General features: G+C 40.1%; 2 protein-coding genes across 3 annotated transcripts in view; one reads left to right on the top strand and one right to left on the bottom strand.

The window, feature by feature from the left end:
* Positions 1–10,350, top strand: part of LOC140374420 (ankyrin repeat and IBR domain-containing protein 1-like) — a 38,638-nt gene extending 28,288 nt beyond the window's left edge. For both annotated transcript variants that reach the window (XM_072461310.1, XM_072461308.1), the window contains exons 12-20: positions 3,810–3,944; positions 4,059–4,145; positions 4,631–4,697; positions 6,149–6,294; positions 6,378–6,556; positions 6,645–6,696; positions 7,360–7,471; positions 7,720–7,754; positions 7,848–10,350. In XM_072461310.1, the coding sequence (XP_072317411.1) occupies positions 3,810–3,944; positions 4,059–4,145; positions 4,631–4,697; positions 6,149–6,294; positions 6,378–6,556; positions 6,645–6,696; positions 7,360–7,471; positions 7,720–7,754; positions 7,848–8,705 (1,671 nt within the window). In that variant the 3' untranslated portion in view covers positions 8,706–10,350. The remainder of the gene's footprint in view (positions 1–3,809; positions 3,945–4,058; positions 4,146–4,630; positions 4,698–6,148; positions 6,295–6,377; positions 6,557–6,644; positions 6,697–7,359; positions 7,472–7,719; positions 7,755–7,847) is intronic.
* Positions 10,351–10,448: 98 nt separating this feature from the next.
* On the bottom strand, positions 10,449–20,972 carry LOC140373822 (protein lifeguard 1). Its single transcript, XM_072460499.1, has 11 exons — positions 20,931–20,972; positions 19,564–19,678; positions 17,903–18,062; positions 17,484–17,562; positions 16,677–16,730; positions 15,897–15,987; positions 15,558–15,595; positions 14,714–14,801; positions 12,965–13,054; positions 12,618–12,665; positions 10,449–10,711 (listed from the first exon to the last, which is right to left on the bottom strand). Exons 2-11 carry the CDS (start codon positions 19,651–19,653, stop codon positions 10,559–10,561), a joined length of 891 nt encoding a protein of 296 aa, XP_072316600.1. The 5' UTR covers positions 19,654–19,678; positions 20,931–20,972; the 3' UTR covers positions 10,449–10,558.
* Positions 20,973–23,664: the final 2,692 nt, after the last annotated feature.

Genomic DNA, 23,664 nt, shown 5'->3' with positions numbered 1-23,664 from the left:
CAGCAGTAGGCGTGATAAAAGGACAATTGGGGCGCGTTAGCGCCCCCTCCTCTTGCGGCGTGGCGGCGGTGTGGCGGCGGCGTGGCGAGGGCCGATCATTGCCGCTTGCGGCTATATTTATTATTATTTTTCTTCTTCTTCATCGCTTTGAACTCTAATTTGCCCCCCTGAACATGCTCAAAAACTCACCAAACTTTGCCCAAAATTCAGAATCGGCGAAAAATTTTGTTTTTTCTGGGCCATTTTTTTTTTCGTTAAAAAATGGCGCGACAGCGCCACCGACAAAAGTCAAAATACATTGCGCCTATGGGAGACGCCCCGAGGTCAACTTTGTCGTAGAGCTACGAAATTCGGAACACACATTCCTCTCGTCAGGACAAAAACAAAATATTATTGTGGCCACGCCCCCAGACTTACCCTATGCCCGCCATCTTCCTTTGAAAATGAAAAAAAGCTGAGTTAGCCATTTTGTTCACGTCAAACTTTGACGAACTCCTCCTAGGGCGTTTTGCCCAACAACTTCAAAATCGGCGTACGTCCTCTGGACAAGTGGGGCATCTAAAGTTATCCAAATTTTTGGGATACCTTTTACGGTCTACGTGCGGCGCAGCCACAAAATTGGACAACTTATTTTGGGATGCTAATCTAAAAATTGCTCCAATTTGATCAAAACGAGTCCGATTTGGACCAAATTTGAATCAGTTGTTAAACTATCCAGTTTGGACCAGTTTATGATGACAAAATTGAAATGGGCCTGATAGCGCCCCCTACAGAGTGACCTTTGAATTAACATTGAAGGTCAAAAATTAGTTTTACCAAAATGTTCTAAACTTTACCCAAAATTCTATTTGGCCATACCGATCAAAAAACCCAATGAGACAAATGCCTTAATTTTTACGGCGTAGTCGTAGCGATGACAGAAACCTCCCATGTTATCCCTATGGGAAAACCGCAAAATCTCTCAAATTACCACATTTTTATGTTTCACACTTTAACGAACTCCTCCTAGTGCGTTTTGCCCACCAACCTCAAAATCGGTGTACGTCCTCTAGACAAGTGGGGCATCTAAAGTTATCCAAATTTGAAGGATTACTTTTACGGTCTCTGTGCGACGGAGCCGCAAACGTTTCCCAGAATTCTGACTATTTGGCCTTCAGAGTGGCCTATAAACAATAGAGTTTTTCCAAATGACATGATATTTTGAACAAAATTCTAATTTGCCATCCTGATCATACAAGTATGAGAGCCAAAGCCATATTTTGTACGGCGTAACCGTAGCGATGACAGAAACATCCCATGTTATCCTTATGGGAAAATCGCAAAATCGCTCAAATCACCACATTTTTACGCTTCACACTTTAATGAACTCCTCCTAGGGCGATTGTCCGATCAAGTTCATATTTGGAGAATATCATCTACACAAGCGGGGCATCAAAACGTATCCATATTTTGATTCTAAGTGCTACGGTCTCTTTGTGGCGGACCCGCAAATATATGTCAGAAATGGGAAAACAGCGAAATCTCTAAAATGACCACATTTTTACGCTTCACACTTTAACGAACTCCTCCCAGGGCGATAGCTCGATCAAGTTCATATTTGGGGAAATCATCTACACAAACGGGGCATCAAAAGTTATTCATATTTTGATTTTAAGTGGTACGGTCTCTGTGCCGTGGAGCTGCAAATATACTGTCACAAATGGGAAAAACGCCAAATCCTTGAAATGTTCACATTTACGCTTCACACTTTAACAAACTCCTCCGTGGGCAATAGCTCGATCAAGCTTTACTTTGGGAAATATCATCTACACAAGCGCGGCATCAAAAGTTATCCATATTTTTACTCCAAGTGCTACGGTCTCTGTGCGGCGGCGCAGCAAATTTGACTGACACTTGTGTTGATTTGCACTGGATTGGCCATGTCAATTGTGTCGCCGTCTGTCAAGTTCTTTTCTAATTCAACACACAATAAGGGCGCCATCTTTATCAAGTCGAAAGCGCAGAGTCGGAAGGCCGGCGGCCCGTGAGGGCCGTTGGATGCCGCTTGCGGCTTTAATCTTCTTCTTCTTCTTCTTCTTCTTCTTCTTCTTATTCTCGGGACCAACCCCCCTATTTTTCACCCAGTGAACATTGACGAAAAGTCGCAAAAATTTGCACACCTCTAAAAATCGTGCCTCTCTACATTATGGCTATTTCCCTTTTCTAAAATAAAAAAATTGGCGCGTCAGCGCCCCCAAATGTACCAAAAATGCATTGAGAGATAGGAAATGACCCAAAAAAAATCTGATCGTAGAATCATGAAATTTGGAGCAGAGGTAGATGGTGACAAGAGAAGTAAAAAATATTATTACGGCAACGCCGTCCGCCCAACCAAATGTCGGCCATATTGCTTCAAAAATGACTAAGCATGACTCGGGAGTTTTTTCAAACGTCGTACTTTTACGAACTCCTCCCAGGGCGTTGGCTCTAAAAAGCTGAAATTTGGTGAAAATGCTACTGAGGAGTGGGACATCAAAAGTTATTCAAATTACATTGATACCTGTCACGGTCTCTGTGCGGCGAAGCCTCAAACTTTAGCTAGAATTTCAGAAATCTCCCAAATTTAACATTTCTGCCGTTTGCACAGATAAAGTCCGAATTGCATCAAATTAGAATCAGTTGTTAAACTCTTTGCCCTAAACCTACTTGAAGTGAAATGAATTAATTTGGCGCCACAGCGCCCCCTACAGATTTTATATGGAGGTTAAATGTTTAGTTTTGCGAAAATATCTGAAATTTGACACAAAACTCAATTTTAGCATCCCCATCAAAATGATGGTAAAACAAAGGGGAGAAGATGTGACAGCGTCACAGATTCAGCAGTAGGCGTAATAAAAGGACAATTGGGGCGCGTTAGCGCCCCCTCCTCTTGCGGCGTGGCGGCGGTGTGGCGGCGGCGTGGCGAGGGCCGATCATTGCCGCTTGCGGCTATATTTTACTGTTGTGTTTGTCCGTTTACATAAACTCTTAATCATAAATCAGATGTTATGGCCTAACTGTTACTAAGTACTTAGTATGTTCAACAAATACTTTTTTACTTATTTGGCTTACTGCTGCTTACTTCAACCTATGTCATTTCATAGTAATAGTGTGCTCCAAAATGGCTTTGGTTGGAGTGGCAAAATGAGCAGTGTGCTGTGTGCTGGCCCTGCGGCTGCTGTCTGTCTGCAGATGTCTGAGCCGAGGAGGCTGAGAGGAGATGAAGATTAGTTCACAAAGGCCACTGAATCTCTTGACTTGTCATTACCTGGAAAGATGTGGCATTACTGCTCTTGTTTAGAAACTCAAGATTGTGTGTTGCCTAGAAACATTTCTTTGTCTATGTGCTTCCACTTTTCTCCCCTCTCCGTAGTCTCCTCACTTCTATTACATCTGTCCAATACAAACACTTTCTTTTTGTTTATCTGTCAGCCACTTGTCTCCCATCCGCACTTGTTTCCTTTGTATTGATTTGTTGAAGTGTCATGTAACAAAAGTCATGGCAGAGTTTCCAAGACAACCAAGGGGGATCTTGTAATAATATATTGTGGGCTTGTGTCAACCGTAGATTGCTAATGCTTATAATGTAGCGTTTCAATGTTTTTTATTAGGTTAGCACAGATTTGTGATTATACTGACATTATAAGTCAATTTAAATACAACTGCAACTTTTGGCCCTGCAAATAAACTTGTAAAGCTAGAGTATTATCACTGTAACTGTAAATGTTTCGCCTTTGTATATCCTTTTAGAATTCGTATAGATATTTGCTATGTAACATCTTTCCCTGTAGTGCAAGTATGATTTCTGTTGGATCTGCCTGGAAGAGTGGAAAAAACACAGCTCATCCACTGGAGGTTACTATCGATGCACTCGTTACGAAGTCATCCAGCAGGTGGAGGAGCAGTCGAAGGAGATGACCGAAGAGGTAACATTTAAACTACAAAATACTGCATTATTTTAACAATACAGTAATCCAAAATTATATAAACAACAATCCTCTATATTCGCAGTTTGCTCATTTTTAAACATTATTTTGCAGGCGGAGAAAAAACATGAGAATTTTCAGGAACTTGATCGCTTTATGCACTACTATACACGTTTCAAGAACCATGAGCACAGCTATCGGGTACTGCCTGTTTATCATTCTACATTTGTATCTGCCTCGGTCACATTTATCCAGTTCAGATTTACAGGTTGTGTAAGAACAGTTTGTTTGATGAATGTCATTGTGGATACACCGTATTTTCTGTATTATAAGTCGCACCGGAGTATGAGTTGCACCAGCCAAAAAATGCATAATAGAGAAGAAAAAAACGCGTATAATTTACACTGGAGTATGAAATGCGGTTGCGTGAAAGTGTGAAAATAACAAATAATATCACATAGAAGTCGCACCCGAGTATAAGTAGAAGCATACAAGTAAAAATATAAGTATAAGTCGCACCCCGGCCAAAACTATGAAAAAAGGTACTACTTTTAGTCCGAAAAATACGGTATCTTCTTTCTTCTCAGTAAAGAATAATTTATCTTAAGCTTTATATTCTCCAAAGTATTTGTTCAGACGTTTTTACTTAACAAGAAGTCCTAAAAGCTTCTGTCTTCTTACATTAGCTGGAGCAACGCCTGTTGAAAACCGCCAAAGAGAAGATGGAGCAGCTCAGCAGAGCTCTGAGTGGAAGTGAGTATGAGCCCAGCGTAACACTGTCAGTCTCTATTACACTTTTCAACACATCTCACTCTACTTTGATGTTAGGCTTTGAGAAAATGCTGCACAAGGGATTCCATGAAGGTGTTCAAATGGCATAACCAAAATGCCAGATAGTTAATATGCTTTTAGATCTGTTTTTAGTTTTGACCTGATTGAACACCTTCTAGTGGGTTAAGACATGCAAGTTTATTTTGGTTAAGGTTCAATACAAAAGCCCCAAAAACGTGCCATAGAAAGCAATGTTCTCATGTCTGGTCATATAAAGAGAGTAATATCCAGTTATATCACAGCAGTCACTGTATGTACTACAATACACTAGGGAATTTTCATTACAATGACAAGTTGTTAAGTTATGTTTCAGTTAAGGCGAGAGTTTTTTAATAAGTTGTTTCGCGAGCCCGCCGACGTCAAAAACAGATTCTAAAAAAAATTAAATAATAAATTTTTTCGTGTTTTTGGCCAAAACCTAAAAATAAAAATTGTATTCTGCACCAACATCTCCGACCTCCTACCATTTCTGCACGACCCCGAGTTTGTCCGAACGTCAGAGCTTTAAAACTCTTGCAATTCACGCCTTCCTAGATCGACCATAGATACATGAGATCAACCGGTAGATCGCGGGGTGGGCGTGGCTTTGGCTGGCGCTCCCATTCATTGAACTTGTTGTGTTCTAAAGAGGAAATGAAGAATACGCGTCTTGACTGATTATATCAGAATCATTTTGTCGCTGCCATTTAAGTAGCACTGGAGTCACACGTTCTCTTCTGATCGCATTGTAAGGCCGGTACTTGTCCCGATGAGTTGATCTGAGCTGCGTGTCCACGACTCGGGCGTGTCAAGATTACTACGCCGTTGGATCAAATCACTGTGGCCAAATTTAAGCTCAATAAGACATTTTCATTCATTGCACACTTTTTGTTCCTGTCAAGACTCAATAATGTATATCAAAGCGACTGGTCACAGGATGATTCATTTTCTGAGAAGCTGTTAGTCTGGGACTACTTTCTGTCTGATCTCAGTGAGTTCCACCTTCCATTAAACAGTTAGTTTATGACATTGAAGGTATTTTTGTACACCGCGGTATAATAAGAGTTATTTTCAATGTCTTGCATTGATAACTATAATTATGTAGATAATGTAGAGAGGTGGAAGTAGGGCCTATATTCTAAGAATCCAAGAAATTTTAGATTTAGAATTTAGATTTAGAAATGATTTAGAATAAAAAATGTTTTTAAATTCAACTCTGACTTTTGGATGGTAGAAATGTGATTTGATAATGGGAAAATAAAATATTTTTTTTATTACGTCCTCCCCTTTTAAAATTGCCAAGGAAAATCTGTGAAACAACAAATAAAAAAAAAAAAAAAAAAATTAACCCATGTCTATAATTATTACATTTCTCTTTGCTTTACTTCTTGCAGGAGGAGGAAGCCCACCAGACACTACTTTCATTGAAGACGCTGTTTTAGAACTACTAAAGACTCGGCGCATCCTGAAGTGCTCTTATCCTTACGGGTTCTTCCTTGAGCCCAAAAGCACAAAGAAGGAGATCTACGAGCTTATGCAGGTTCAGGCTTTCTTATGCTTTGCTATCATTCAGTTTGCTATCTTAAATCTGTTACTAGCTGCTAAATGCTTCTTTGTTTGTAGACCGATTTAGAGATGGTAACAGAGGACCTTGCACAGAAAGTAAATCGGCCGTATCTGAGGACCCCCCGCCATAAGATCATCCGTGCAGCCTGTCTGATTCAGCAGAAGAGGCAGGAGTTCTTGGCCTCTGTGGCCAGAGGAGTGGCACCCAGTGACTCACCTGAGGCTCCCAGGCGCAGGTAAAATGTTAAGTCATATATGAAGATTTGTGTTCTCAACAATTGTCTCAATTGTCTCTTAAACCGGTCTCATTTTGTCAATTTTCAGTTTTGCTGGCGGCACATGGGACTGGGAATATTTAGGATTTGCATCTCCAGAGGTACTGAGGTCTTTCATTGGGACTTATATTTTGTGTTGAGTTTTTTATTCCGTGATGTTACAATATGTTGGATTTGAATTGACTGGTGACACAGAGAAAGAGAAATATGATTGTTTGTCTGGGTGGCACTTGTTAATGGGTTTCATCTTAGCCTATAGGTGCAGCTACAGATGAGTGGGCCACAATTTTAGTCTGTGGTGCCCATTGGTTGTTCGTTATTTATATTAAGTCATTTTTGGACTTGGGGAAACAGGAGAAAGTACAGTTTGGGTTGTTAGGCTGCAGGCCGGGGTGAATAAATTATAGCTTGATGATGTATTACTTAATCAGTTTGAAACTAGATCACAGTGTCACTGTGGCTATCACTAACTCATCTCTAAATAATTGGATATTTGTGTTATGATACTTTCCTGGCTGTCAATCATCATCATCATCATCTAAATACCAATTTACAATAGGGAGATTTTCATGATAAAGTGTAATGAATAGTATTTTAATATGCTTCATGCAAATGTCCACTTTTGAAACTAATTTAGGCCTGCTTTGAAAGTCTCTTTTATTACTTCTTTATCATTCACACTCCACTCACTGACAATATGTCAAAAATCTCAAATGGGAATCAGCTCGTCAACACTAAAATGCAAAGTAACTTTCTCCTCTCAGGAATATGCAGAGTTCCAGTACAGACGGAGACACAGGCAGCGGAGGAGAGGCGACATGTCCAGTCTGCGCAGTGACACCGCAGACCCAGATGACACCACTGATGGCACTTTAGGTAGACTATTTCTCTTATTCAAACAGATGGATCAATATGTAAAAACATTTGATATGAAGCATCAAACCCTTTTAGAATAACACTACAGCATTAGTTTATCTTCCAATACTACCTTCGTTCATGTTTGTTCATTTTTGGATTCGTAGAAAATGACCATTATTAGTTGAGTTTATAATTATAAAAGTGATAGGAAGACGTGTGTTTACTGTCTATTACCTGTGATGATTTGTGTTTGTTCTTTTATAAAGATGGACATGACTTTGGTGTACACAGACATTTAATGGTGAGCTCATAGTTTTGATTTAAAAGATTAGGACTGCGTTAAGTAAACTCAATATCATTATCTAATGTGTGTGTTTTGAATCCATTATTCCAGGGTCTCGGCTCTTTGGATGATGATGACCCAAACATTCTATTGGCCATTCAGCTGTCACTCCAGGATTCAGGGATGGCAGGGGGCGTGGCTTCAGATGACCCTCATGATGCGTCATTGGGGGCCATCGGCACCTCACTGCCCCCTCATTTGGAGCAGAGCCCGGCAGGTATGGAGGCAATGACCCGGGCCTCTCTGAGTAGCTCTGAGCTGCTGGAGCTGGGAGACAGTCTGTCCAGACTGTCCATCAGTGGTCACTACTCTACCACAGGCCACATGACGTACAGGACGTCCCTCCCCATTCCAATGACTCCAGGAGGCAATAACTCCTCCACAGGCCTGTTCTCCTCCAGCGACACCTTAGGCTCAACCACATGCAGCAGCCAGGAGCCGTCCTCATCCTCTGCTTTAGCTGCAAACACAAATCTGTTGGGAAACATTATGGCCTGGTTCCATGACATGAACCCACAAGGTATCACCCTGGTTCCCCCCACCTCTTCCGACACTGATACAAACCTGTGTGCGCTGCACACTGAAGATGAAGAAGAAAGCCTTCGGGATGAGCAGGACAAACCTGTTCTAGTCATACCAGAAAATAAAAAGGAAATAGAGGTCGAGGTCTCTGTGAGTGGTGCAGAGCAGAAGGAAAGTGCTGTTGCTGTAGCAGAGAGGCCCAACCAGCTGGAGCTGGTGCAGCTGGAGCCCCTGCCTTACCCCGGCCCACTGCCGCCCAGCGCAGAGCGCACAGACTCTGAGGCCTGGAGGCACTGCCACGTGGACACACCACAGTGCGACTCTGTGTCCGACCAGCTGCCCAGCACCAGCTCCTCTGAGTGGGAAGACCAAGTGCACTTGGTATGATGGAGGATCTCGAGAAGCCAAACACCACAAAGAGTGCCCAATGCTGACAGCGTGGAGGATGTCTCTGATTGTGCTAATGAAAAAGTTTCAGAATCAGCTCCACTTGTTTCCAATACTGATTTCAGCCCAATCACTGGGGAAACAGGAGCAGACTTTTGTAAAGCGTTTTGTGGCATACAATAGATATTGGGTTAGATGTTGTAAATGGCTCCTGCGTTAGTTGGCGTCAGAGGACCTTTTAGCTAGAAACTGTAGCCTAATGCGCTGTGTCTCTTCACTGGAGCTATTGCCCATAGTTTGTTTTAGGACCGGGTGGATCTGTATAGAGGCCCCACTAGTGTTTAGCTGTGAGTTAAAGCATTTCTGGGAACAGGTTAGAACAGATTGCCTTTCCTGTTTAGGTCTACCTATTTTCTAGGTGCCAAAAATTGACAAGCAAAAGCACAATTTGCAGTCACTAAGTGGATTTTTAAAAGATAATTCTGCCTATTGAATTAAATCTGAACCACTCAGTAAAAAGTTAATGTGAAACTCTCAAGCCATATTTCCTTCAATATTTCAGCTTTTGATATTTCACTTCATTGTCTAACAGAACTGCAAAACATTTATTGTAAATATGAGATATGCACATTGAGATTTGAGATTCACAATGGATAAATTAAAAATAAATTGACCACGAACCTGGACCAGCCCAAGGGCTTTTTCTAAATGCACATATTGTGTGCAATAAAACATAGTGCTTGAGAAATACACATCTGAGGAGCCTTCATTTTCTGCAGGAAAAGACACAATAGGTAGCTAGTAAAGATAACAATATCCTGTGTTTATACTTAGTAAGGCACCGTCGTTTAGCTCTGTTAGCAAACTGAATGTGTGTTAGACATTTACCTGCAGTTAAATACAGTGCCTTTGTTTTAATCACCTTTGATTTGAACATTTTTAGAGTGTTAATTACACAGTATTTATGGTTTAAACCAAATATATACCCATTACCTTTTGTTTGTTTCAGTAGAGGAACATTGAAGGAACAGAGGAGTGGTGCAATGACAGTGAATGACTTCTCCTTCAATTTTAGACTACGTTTTGATATATATTTTAGTTTGAGTGCTACAAAGAATCCTGTTTTAGAAATTAACTCACTTAACTGACTTTGAAGTATTTTGTTATACCTGAAGACACTAAACAGAGGATAGTTGCAATATAAATATTCTATCAATGAAGATTGTGAATAATTAGAACTTAACCATGTTTTACAGACAACTGTCTGAATGAAGTTATTTCTATTCAAATCAACAAACCTAGGACAACATTGGCAGTGATCATGTGTCTTGGAGTTGTGTGCCATAATCATGTTAGTGGAGCTAACTTAGCCAAAGTGTGATCAGGTAAGTTATTGAGCCTTGTGTGTGACAGTATGCTGTGCATGAAGTGGATACACCTCTCAATCTGTATTTTGTATTTCACCTCTAATGTCCAGGTAACTTATTTTGAGAATATATTTTCTAACTCATCCAGATTTTCTATTGTAAAACAACTAATCCTTGAAATACGATTTGCACTTTCATAGTCTATACTTGATACATTCCCTCTTTATATGAACAATGGTTAATGTGTGATGCCAATAAACTGTGTTGAGTTTTAAGAATGACTTTTCTTTCAGCCTCAGAATGAAACACAAAACACATCAAACAATTTATCTGGATTAAAAAAAGACAAGGTTTCACCAAAGAAATACATTTTATTTGAAAAGTGTGCTAAGATACAGTGGTTTAAAACATTAAAGCCTGGCTGTAGCAGTGAAGCTTGTATAGTGCTCCTGTGGACTGTACTGTCTGGTCTCTGTGGGACATGTGTCAGCGACACAGGCCGATGAGCTGCAGCAGCAACAGAAACAGGGACACGATGTCCAGATACAGGTTCAGAGCTGCAAACACATACTCCTCTGGGGACACTTCGTACTTTGTGTGTTTCCCACCCACGATCAGCTGAGTGTCAAACACCAGGTACTGCAGACAGACACAAGCTTCATGTGTACAATGATATCTGACTTTTATCGACAACGGGCCTCATTTATGACACTCACAAATTTGTACTTAAGGACTTCTTAAAAATGTTTTTGGAATTCACAATTTTGATCTTATTTTTTTTTTCTTGGAAGAATAAAGCCTTAAATGTCTGCTGTTACAATATTATTACTCTGATATTGTAGCAAAATACATTTAAATTCTGTCAACTGGACAAAAGAGAAAACTTTTTAAGTAACAGATGCTTTTTCTGTCCAAACAAAAAGCAGCTCTCTCGTCTGCAACTGGCCCAGAAATCTGGAGCGAGTAGAAGGGCCCACATTTCACCCATTCTCAAAACGGTCTCCTACTGGATACAGTTTAAAATATTAGTGCTGACTTTCACAGCCTTGCGATCTGATCACACCGTACACTCCCTCTCGCTCAGGGGAGATCAGAAACTGTTGTTGGTTCCTCGTACTCGCTTGAGAACCAGAGGAGACGGATCCTTCCAGGCCGTTGCGCCCAGACTCTGGAATGATCTTTCACTCTCCCCACGGTCACTGGACTCTGTTGTTGCTTTTAAGCATCAGCTCAAAACCTTTTTATTCAGTCAGGCCTTTTAATGACAGTAGCTTTAGGGACTGATTTTACTGTATATTGTGTATTGCAAACTATAAGTTTTGTGTTTTTGTGAAGCACTTTGTGACTTCTGTCTGTGAAGTCACAAAGTCACACTACCACTATTTCATATAAAAATAGTATTAATTGTAGGGGCGATATGGAGCAAGTAAAGGCAAAGTTTAATAGTTTGCTCCGCACTCTTATACGACCCCCATAGGACTTGACACCCCCCCTGTCGCTCCCCTATTTTGCCACTTAATCTGCTGCCTTAAAGTTTTTTTTATGGTTCATTAAAAAAAAAAGAAATATTATTACTGTCCAATTATATTAGTATATCTATATTATATACTAATACTAAAATACTGTTGTACTCACATGCAATAATGTCACATGCATGCGCATATAACTGATGTAAATAGAGTGTTGACCATTATTAGTAGTATTATCTTGTCTTACGCTAGCTGTTTTTATTTTATTTTATCTTTATTTTTCCCCTCCATTCCTTATTAAGAAATGAGAGGTTTTGTCTATAGGAGTTTTTGTTTATAATAGTTCTTCTATTGAGAGTGTTTTTTAAACTTCCTATAAGTTATCTGCCCTTTTCCTCTGTATCTACCTGCGTTGCAACAATGGAATTTCCCCATGTGTGGACAATAAAGGAATATCTTATCTTATATTACAATATAATAATATAAGCAATAACATGCCATGTCAATATGTGGGAATCCCAGCTCTAGGCCTTGTGTAACACACCATCCCACCCCCAATGTATTCATTACCACTCCACTAAAGTAAATCCAAACCAAATCATCAACTGTTCCTTCTATTTGATCTTTTCCAAACCATCCTTGTGAAACCTGCTCAGCATATCCTCAGTGCTATACACACAATAGCAGACCTACTGTCCTTCATTTCTGGCTACAACTCTGTAGATAACACCCTCGGCTTAAAACTGTGTTGTTGAGAGCGATGTCTTTGTGCTGACAGTGTGTTGGGCCCCGTGTGCTGGGGCACTTTGTTCCACCAGCTGACTAGCTGGGTCACAACATTGCTGCTAATGCCAACGGCATGCAGCGAGGTGGCTGTGAAAATGAAGCCCACTGCTGTTAAACACGGCATAATAGAAATTAAAGGGCACCGGCACATCAGTGACTCTCTTTACACTAACTGCTCTGACAGCCACTGTGGCTCATCACATGTCTCACCCTCACACCCTGATGAATACTTGGCCACTTAAGAAGGTCATGTTAAGCCCAAAATGAGGTAAAGCATATGGTGTACTTACCAAAGAAAACACCAAGGTCCCCAGGCAAGCATAGACAATGTGGAGGTACTGGGAGAACAGAGCACATATGAGGTATATTAAAAAGGTTTTTTCTGAGCTTCCATCAGTTCTGTGTGTGGTGTTTTTCACTATAGTACAGAGAGTATGTTTTCTACTGAGGGCTGAACACTTTACATACACCTGGGCCCATTCTGAGAGCATTCTTTATAGTCTGCTTAGCACATGGGTCATGACATCATACATACCACTAAATGCTGTAAACATTCTCTCCTTTTCTTCTCTATGCTGCCATTCATTTAGAATGTTCCCATGTAGACACAGGCGTACACTAGCTCTGCTTCATTTACCTGTGATCGGAGGACTGCACAAAGCAAACCAAATGAAAAGAGCGTCCACAATAACACCCACAGGCTTCCATTCAACATGGTGAAGTCCCACTGGTAAAGAGAAGGACAAAGACAGAAAATATTTGAAAATATTTCATGTTGCATTAATTAAGTAATTGCAATTTAACATCCCACTTATAAGAGCAAACTAAGGAGAGTGAGTATAAAGGCTTATATAATAAATAGACGCTGACACACAGACTGGGAGGCTGGCCCCGTGGCCCCTTTGCCCTTTTCACATGAACACCAAACGTATGGCAGCCACGATCGGAGAATCACTGGAGGACTGATGAGCTTAACATTCAAGTCATGTGTCTAGGTGACATTTAAATCAGAGAGCTCAGACTCTCTCAGCAATGTGGAATGTCATCATAAAAGATACAGTATGGGCAAGAAGGCCTATGTGTTATGCCAAAATCCTAACCATTATGCATTCACCAGCATATATTACGGCATGCCATTTTATCCATTTGGAGTAAACTAAATCTATTCATCCTCAAAAACATTCAAGTCCTTCTCTGATGCTAAACCACAAAGCTACACTCTAACCTTTTGGCCAGTTTCACCCTAGTAACTTTGTCGTGGTATATAGTGGCTCAAAATCCAGGGGTACGAACACTTTTGCAAGCCCTTGTACTTGGACAGTAGATACATAACCTTACTTATAGATTTTTTCAATCTGCCGTGGTTCCAGAAGTACATTTCTCATACATTTGAGACTAAAAATTCAAATATTAAGAGGCACAACAAAGGCTAATCAGCTATGTGGTAACTAATCAGGGCCGTAGCCAGGATTTCTATGGGGCTAATATCTGTGGTCCCTCAAGACGGACCTTTTCGGCCCAAATGGGCGGTTCGTTCTAACCCCCGAACCCCCCTTGGCTACGGCCCTGACTAATGTACATGAAGCACTTTTTTCCAGTCCAACATAACACTATTAATATATATATATATATATATATATATATATATATATATATATATATATATATATATATATATATATATATGGCTTGTAGGCTTTATTTGACAGGACAGTGCAGCATGAAATGGGGATTAGACTAAGGAAGGACATGCAGCAAACTGTCGGGAGCCAGACAAACTTGTGACACTGCGGCCTGCCCACGTGTCATGTGAGCCCTCCACTCGGCCAAATGTGGTTTTTGGCCCCCAAAAAAACACATTTAAAATTCATTATAATAACTTAGTTTAGAAGGTTTCAGAAACTGATAAGTCACAAACTATTACACTTTTATTTATACTTTTTTTTTGGTTAGAAAATCAATGGAACATTTTATAGGAATTTTCTATGTTTATCATCTTTAGCAAAAATTGACTTTCCTTCAGTCCGACATATTGAACCCTTTTCATCTGTCCCCTCTAACATTATCTTCCCAAAATGAACTTGGATAGGTGTGAAGTACTTAATTTATATCACTGGTGAAAACTTTACCTCAGCTTAAAACAAAAACCTAATGCGCAAATCCTGTGATGCAGTTATCAGCTTTCCATTTACAGCCTTTTAAAGATTTACCAATACCTGCCAAGCAAACAGCAGCCACCAGCTTAACTCAGATCCTCTGAGTGCACAGGAAACACAGCTTAGTATATGGGCATTTACCGCTCGCTGCACCTCAAAGTCGAGGCGCTTTATGAAATCTCACTTGTGGCTGTCCTGCAAACGGTGCTCAGAGCTGCGACAGATCTCACCTTTGACTGGAAGGCAAACAGACTTAAGGCCAAGGACACCAGCACCGTCGCCAGCATGGCCCACAAGACGGCCTGAGCCTCAAAGCACCTGCAGCACATCAGAGAGAGACAGAATACAGCGTGGTGGATATGACACAGCTTAGAACACTGTTAATCCTAGAAGAGAGAGTTCATCCACTTATCCAAAGGTCTTTGGATCGATCCCTGCTCCAAACTGTGGATAAAGCCATTGTTTCCTTTGGCAAGACACTAAACCCATCTTGCCTTCACTGTCTACATATTTATGAAGAGTTGTGCGACTGTTTGTTTGTTGTAAATCACTTTGAGTGCCCAGAAGAGGTGGGAAAGAGCTGTATGAAAGCAGTTTAATGTGGATTCCCCTCCAGACTCAACTTACATTTATTTGCCAATGGAAGGAGATTACTGACTTGTGAGCTCCTGCTGCTGCTGCTGCTGCTGCTGCATATATTTCTAATCTACATCAAAAGCCAGACTGCCGTACTTTTGAAAAAGGCTAATACTTTCTGAAGCCAGCAGCATTACAGCCAAGGGATTTATGGCCCGTGCATACACTGATAGATTCAAGAAACAAGCAGATACAATTTACACCGCAAAAGCCATTTATATTCTGCACGGTGTCTACCTAATTGCCACGCTGTAGAATAGTAGCCATCGACCTATTATCATGTCTCCATTTGTTTTTTTAATTTGGTACAACGCACAACGATAGCATCTTATCTACGGCGTCATTCCCGGCTTCCAAAATTTGATCTGATATGGCTCAAATGTGGTTATTATTGTGCAAATGAGAATGCGTCAGGTGGGGATGGAAACAAACACTCACGCCGCCACGGATCCCAGCATCAGGCCCTCCGCCACCGTCTGAAACACGGACAGACAAATTCACAGTAAATACAGAAATGCACAAGAGGAGATGAGAGAGGAGGGTCTTAATTTGCTGCCTGGCTGCTGCCTGGCTGCTGCCTGGCTGCTGCCTGGCTGCTGCCTGGCTGCTGCCTGGCTGCTGCCTGGCTGCTGCCTGGCTGCTGCCTGGCTGCTGCCTGGCTGCTGCTGCTGCTGCTGCTGCTGCTGCTGCTGCTGCTGCTGCTGCTGCTGCTGCTGCTGCTGCTGCTGCTGCTGCTGCTGCTGCTGCTGCTGCTGTTGCTATGGCCTGTACACTCACAAACAAGCTCAGGGCGATGAAATTGAGAGGGACTTGACGGCGGAGGTTGTCGCAGCAGGACAAGGCCAAAACAAGCACCATCACCGCCGCCCTATTTCACACGGAATATAAAGCAAGTCGTAAATAAGCAAATAAACAGGCTGTAAACATCAACAAGAGGCACACAGCTCGTTTGGGAATTCAACCAGTGTAATATTGATGCACCTGTTTCCCATTTGTAACGGACCATTTTTGTAATAAATGGCCTCAGTCTGGTGATAAATTTGAGTTTGCGATCTACTTTTTATTTATTTTTTGGTTCGCCAACTTAAAACTCTGAAGTTAAAATCCTCTCACTTGAAATTGAAAGCCCACATTGTGTTTCTCTGATGAGTTACTGATAAACCTGCTTTGACTCACCTGTCACTGATATCTATAGACATGTGTCAATACTTGATCTAGGCAGATTTTCTGTTGCGTGGTGTGGTCACAAGAGTAGAACAGGTTCAAAAATATCTGTTTGTTTCCATTTCAATAAACTTGAGCATGTAAATGAAGGCAATCTAGAACAAATTCACACATTTTTCTGAAAATAGATTCAATCAATCAATATGTCTCTCAAGAATGCCCTGATTTTATGTTAACTACAAAGTATGAAAAGTCTTGTCTTTGGTAAAAATAATACACTGAATTGTAGAGTGAACTGGCCTCAGGTTAAAAAAATATTCCACAAAAAAGCTAAACAACTTATACTCAAGTATGAAAGATCCTTTGGGCTGTATTCGAGTCATGGACACTTACATCATTGTGTAAGTAAACCAGCTGTTGTCCCTTGTCCACATCGTCAGCTCTGACCTGGTGTGAGAAGAAACAATAGAGGTGCCATTTATCTGAGAACATTTATGAAATGATTGTATTAAATATTAACAGAGAAAAGCATAGTACACTGGAGAGACCAATATAATTTATGAAAGGAAATTACTGTAGTGGTGCAGGAACACATCCATTATACAAAACATATAAAGCTATCAAAGCGTTCAACCAGAAAAATATAACAAGGAAAGAAAAGACTGTTTTATTTTTGCAAGTAGCTTTTCCCATCTGACGTGTTTACTGTTAAAAGGGGCTGCAGGGGCCCGAAAGTGTTCTGCTGTGAGATCAGCTTGTTCTTTTTGATACAGACCACATCCTTGGTACTTGTGGTAATTCTGGGTTTGTTGTTGTTGTTGTTGTTGTTGTTGTTGTTGTTGTTGTTGTTGTTGTTGTTGTGTCATTAAAAAAATACTTCAACCACTCACCAAATAATTGTGACATGCACATTGTGCAGCACATATTGGTTGGCCAGCCAGAAGGCAGATGTGTGAGGAGTAAATGAATAATGTGTTCAAAAAAGTCAAAGCGTTTTAGAGTGTCCAGAAAGCAATAGGGGCCACAGTGGCCCACAAACTCAAAGGTCAGAGGATTGATTCCTGCTTGGATCAAATTCTGCCATAGTGTCCTTAGGCTGTGAGAGGCTTTTAAAGCCTGTAAAAGTGCATTACAAGTGCAAAGTATTTAGTTTAGTTTGGATGTTATTTGTTCCTAATTAGTCCTGCTGCTGTGACTTACCAGTAAAGAAAACTACAGATGATGCCCACAGTCACCAGCAGCTGTAGCATTAAGATCAAGTACACTTTCTTAATGAATCCTATTGAGAATAGAAACAAAGATGGTTATGGTTTACCACAAGGTGAACCTTGACTAGGAGAACCATGACAGTAGAAAACCTGAAACAAAATGTGAAACTGAAACAAACAGGCTGCCAACAGTGGAATGAAGACAGCTCACCATTCAAAACACAGCCAACTGGCATTCCCTTCAAATCATTTATTTTGTTTGATAAGGTGCACAGCTCAGGCAAAGGGAACTATTTCATTTTCAGAACAATTTTCAGTCCTGGCAACAGAGCAAACGAGGAGGTAACTGCTCTCTAACCCATGCAAACAAAACAATTTTCTCTCTCTGTTTGAGATTTGACTAAGAATTACCTCTCCGAATGTTGCCGTCGCTGAAGCCAATGTCCTCCTGTCCAGAGGAGTAGTCAGGAGGAGGAGTGAAGTCCACTGCAGTAGATGTTTGGACCTCTGGATGGACTGTGTTGTCATAAGAGCCAGGAGCAGACACCACTGAGATGTTTCCTTTTCCTACCTGCTCCAACAACAGGCAGTAAGGTCAAACAATCATTTTGTTTGTCATCTCAAAATTTCACACGGTTCATGATAGAATTATAATGTCTTTATTGTAAAATATATTAGGCATTTGCAAATGAAAGTCACTAGAATGTAGGGTGATATATAACAATGTAGAAAAAGGTTGGACATTTTTTTTAGAAAATTGCACTATGCTTAAAAAGGCACCGTGTAACTTGTTTAGTGGACGCTCCGCCGCCAGGTTGTCATAGCTTGGCCTGGAATGTTCCACAGCATTGCATTAAACTTGCATTTATTCAATTACAGGTGTTTGTACAGTGGAGATAGGCAAGTTTGATGTGATGCTGTGGAAAGCAAAGCAAACGCATCTCCATGGAGACAAGCACCAGCCAACCCTATCTACATTTTGCCTCGACTAGTATGTCCTGTGGTGTGACACTGACAGCCGTATTCAGCCAAAAGTTTAAAAGATTGAGAGTGGGGAATAATAGTAAATGCATGTCCTTGTTTTAGCCTTATTTTAACAATTGTTTAAATATTATTTTTAATACTTACATATGCTACTTCATCCTAAAGCGGCAGTACATGCTTGTGCACATGTCATGCCTTTTGTGGAATGTGGGAAGAAGCCAATGTCTCTAGAGGGAAACCACAGTAACACAAGGATGCCCCACAGAACGTGAGACTATCCCAGCAGCAGGAGCACTGAACACTTCCTCTGCACAAAACTGCAACCTTCATCTTTTTTTTTCTTTTTTTTACTGTTACTGTCACACTGCGGGACAATGGGTTATAATCCTGCAGTTCTAATAACTCACAAGCAACCACAGCTATAATAATAGGCTCATAATCAACAAAGTGGTGGAAAATGTACTTTATTACGTAAGTATAGGTAGATATATGTGCAAGAAAGTAAAAGTCACACAACTTACAATTACAATCTACTTAAAGTAAAAGTTTTGAAGAACCTGTTTAAAAATGTATTGAAAAGCAAAAGTATTTCATACAAATGTTGACAAGCTTTTACATGTTAAATGTAAAAATTTGGGTAAAGAATTGTGCAGATCCACCAATTTCTATGTTTTTCCTATTGAATTTTCTGTATTTATATTATATTTTATATTTTAAGTATTATTGCTTGCTCAAAGCTGGGACTAAAAACCTGTGCAGGATGTATTGTCTGTATACCTTTTATACTTTTCAGTCCAGTTTAATAAATGTAGTAAGAGAAGAAAGTACAGACACTTTCAAATGTAAAATGACTGAACCGTAAAAACAACTTAGCGGTAAGTTCATTTCAGATTCAAAAAACTGTTACTTAGGTACAGTGCTTTTACCTTTGTTCATTGTTACTTTTGTTACTTCCCACTACTGATCAAAGCCACCGTGACTCATGCACTGTGCACCGTCGGAACTGAATACATGAACGATTAGTCAGCCAGTATACTTCTTCCCCCTTCCTATGCGTCAAATTAAAATGTTCTGCTAACTATACCAACCTGATAGCTCATGCCAGCGTAATTATTCTGCCCATAGTCCTGGAAGTTGTATGGCGGGGGGTTGGCTCCATTAGCTTGCTCCATTTTCATAAATTAGGCACGTTTTTCATCAACCCTGTATTCAAGAAAGAATACAAACACGCCGACATGTAAAGGTCACATGGCACAGGGCGACTACCAACAACATTTATGTCAACGGTGCTAAATCTGCAATGGAACAAATAAATGCGTAATTACAAAATGATTCATCGCGCGAACACTGAAATCCAAGGCCTGGACACACATCCATAATTATTGCCGTAACTTAAGCCCCCCTTTAACAGAGCTGTATGTATATTTAATAGCCAAATTGGTTGTGGAAAATTGATCTCAAAGGAAAAGCAGTCACTGGCTATTAGGACACAAAGACAATATAGTGTGGCGTTTAGTTTAAATCTAGTGCAGACAAGGGAGTCATATATTGGCTAGGGCATCACCATCCAAACATGAATAATTAAAAGTACCAAAGTAATGGTCTAATTACTCAAATGAAAGCTGATTTTGTTTGATAAGGTGCTGCATTTAATGTCAAAGGTGTTTACTATGTGTGTATACAGTTCAGTAAAGCATCAATAATAAAATGTATATGTACGGGTATTCAACGCCATACATTGGTTCTAATGTCAGTAATGCATAATAGATTAGATTCTGGTGTGATAGATCCACCGCCGGCTCCAGGAGTCCATTAGATGTTCAAACAAATGCTCAGTTTGAATGTGCATTTGCATGGAGGTTGTATCACCCCATCAGCCCTCCTGTACGGTGTGGCCTGAAGTCGCGTTGAAAAGGTAGGATTGTATGCTAAAATTAGATCTGATTACTACTATGAATATTATTTAGAAAAGGTCCAAGTAATAGAAATATGAAGTGTATGGAAAGGTAGATGGAACAGGACGAGTCAAGATTCATAATAGTCATAACGAGTCATAATAGAAAGAAAAAATAGATATCAGATCAATAGATATTTGAATGTGTTTCTTCTCGTGGAACATTTTATTATAATATCTGCACATTAAGGTGTTTTATTGTTTCATTGAATCCACTTGCATCCAGAGATTCGTATGGAACATTGTAACTTCAAAGGCAGTTTTTTCTTTCCATTTCTCTCACATAAGAGACATAAAGCTCAGCCTTTAAAGTAGAATCTACACATACCAAACTATAGATAGATAGATAGATAGATAGATAGATGTCGTTTGCATAATAGTTGTAATTAGACTTCACATTACAAAGGTAGAAAGTGTAAATTATTCCCCTCTAATTTCAACAGTCTCTTTGGTAAGAAATGATATCAATGAATGAGCCTTGTTAATAGAAATGTGTCTTACCTCTACAGCAGCGGTGGTGGTGGTGACAGGATTTGGCCAGACTTCCTGTTGTGTATCCGAAGGGCAAAGTCTACCTGCTATCAGCGCTCCCATTGATACTACTCTGAGGCTGCAGGGGAGACGATGTAATGCTCATTAGGCTCAATGGGAAATGCAGATCGAGTTCTTAAAATGTCATTATACCAGAGCAGACTGCCACTTTGTCAGGGCACCGAGGTCTCAATACAGCAGGGTTTTTCTCCAAGTGGTGCTTTACATCTACATGCTTTGGAAGTAATCGCCTGGCAGTAATTCATCTACATAATGTAAGGAAGCAAAATTGGCACCAAGATCTATTGGTGTTGGTGTTTGTCTCTTGTTATCTGTTGTTATCTCTGGACGTAGTAGTAGTAGTAGTAGTAGTAGTAGTAGTAGTAGTAGTAGTAGTAGTAGTAGTAGTAGTAGTAGTAGTAGTAGTAGTAGTAGGAATAGTAGTAGTAGGAATAGTAGTAGGAGTAGTAGGAGTAGATAAGATAAGAAAATCCTTTAATATCCACACAAGGGGAAATTTCGTTGTTACAACGCAGTAGAGCAGGAGGAAAGGATTATAGGAAGTTTCAGTAGTAGGAGGAGGAGGAGGAGGAGGAGGAGGAGGAGGAGGAGGAGGAGGAGGAGGAGGAGGAGGAGACATTGCTGTTTGTGATATTAGAAGAACATTTGGTTCAACAGTGGTTAAACTTTCACTTAATTGAAATTTAGACTTTATAATAGGCATTGGTACGGAAAAAAATACTAATTTCTATATTTGTTTAATTTACTCCAATTGGTTGTGTTCATGTTTAATTTGATGATGTCCTAATCTCAGATGATGGGCACAGAACTATGTAACCATACGGAAGAATCCACATCCACCATTGACCTGTATCATTGGTTGTTAAGCAGCTGTTTATTTTTAGACAGACAGGACCATCATCATTATTTGTTTGAGATTGTCTAGACCAGGGGTGTCCAAACTTTTTTCACCAAGGGCCGCATTTTGAAACTCAAACGTGGCAGAGGGCCACAAACAACTTGACAATGTCGAATTTGTTGAATGACAAAGTGAATCATTCGAAATTTTTGCATTTGACGTAATTGCAATGAGCTTCCACACCTTTAATTAGACCTAGAACATTAATATTAGGTTGGTATAACATCGATATGTCTGAATTTTCCCAATTTCACAGTAAAAGTACTAGTTTTTGTTGTTTGGGCCAACATAGCAGGAAGCTGGAGGGCCAACAAAAATTGGTCTGAGGGCCGCAGTTGGCCCCCGGGCCCTAGTTTGGACATGCCTGGTCTTGACAAACCTGCAATTTTAATCTTGTGTCTTTAAGTCCTTTCAAATGACAACAATCATGTGTTTGGAGTTGAATAATGGAACCAGCTGAGGGTGAGGCTATTAAAAAATATGTTTATATGTGGTGACAGAGAGGTTTGTTTTTATGTTGATAGGCCCAGTAACTACAGATATATTAACCAAAAATCAGCTCAACAAATCTGTAATCCGACAGTATATTCCTCCATAGAATTCAGACTTGCTCCAGATGAATAGTTTGCAATCGTGGTCTATAAATGGATCATGTCAACGTCAGATAGAGGCAAGAGCCACTTTTCCCTTTTGATTTCAATGGACTTGAAACGTCGCAAAATAAATTCACACATATTGAACCTGATGATTTGCTTTGTGACAATACCTAAGAACTCGTTGTATAACACATTTTTATTAAATTTTTTTGGGCATTTTGGCTGCCCACCATCTGTACTAAATATAATTGGCTGATGGATGTCACATGAACACACTGATGTAGTTTTTTTGTTTTAATTTTTTATCTTATTTATTGCTTAAGACACATACTTTGGAAACATACAACTACAGTAAGTGGTGGTAAATGCACCTTTTCAGTTTGCAACAACAACAACAACAACAACAACAACAACATGAACAATTTTAAACTATAGGCATTCTTGACCACCTATAAACCTACTGTATTTTGTTTTTCTATTTTCTCTTTATAAATTAGACACTAAAAAGATATTGTAAAAGCAGAACATATCTGTTATCTGAGTTACTTTAATCAGACACAATTTCATCTATTGCAAACTAACAAGAAACCCATTTAGGAGGGATGCAAGGTTGGTCCCCTCTGCCCCACTTTTCCATCTGAAAAGCTGTGCTAATGTCCCTCCTCCTTTCACTGTTTTAAAATCAGGCATCTCAGCTTTAATTCTAATGTAAGAATAGTACGTGTATACTTGCAGCACTTCATGTTTCAACTTGACCAATGTGTGATAATGCTAGCTGATGTCCCAGAAGCAGAGCCGCGAGCAGCAGCTGCATAGGTTTGAGCTGTCCCATTCCTCACTGATGTCTCAGCCCATTAACACCAAAATATCTCAGGCAGGAGGGGCAGTGGAAATCACCCTGTTTACACCAAATGCTTCGAGATTTGGGAGAGTAAAATATTACAAGCTTTTACTTATTGAACAATTTGAGATTGGTTGATTAGTTCATGCCATGAATAAAAAAAAAACACTAAGCCTTTATTCTTCTCAGTTCTCGTATTTACTGCAGCTTTCCATTACTTTCCATTAGCCCTCTCTTCGTCTCCATCAGTCAAACCATGACATACCCCACTCTCTCCTTCCTCGGTTACACAGTGATAGCAGGTAATTGCCCAAGGAAACCATCCGGACGGAGGAAGAGGAATGAATG

The sequence above is a fragment of the Eucyclogobius newberryi genome, unplaced genomic scaffold, assembly GCF_026437365.1.
Source record: "Eucyclogobius newberryi isolate DKJ021-1_F unplaced genomic scaffold, fEucNew1.0.hap1 SCAF_3, whole genome shotgun sequence".
Classification (NCBI taxonomy): domain Eukaryota; kingdom Metazoa; phylum Chordata; class Actinopteri; order Gobiiformes; family Gobiidae; genus Eucyclogobius; species Eucyclogobius newberryi.
The sequence above is the reverse complement of the archived record's forward strand: the minus strand, read 5'-3'. Positions and strand labels throughout refer to the sequence as shown.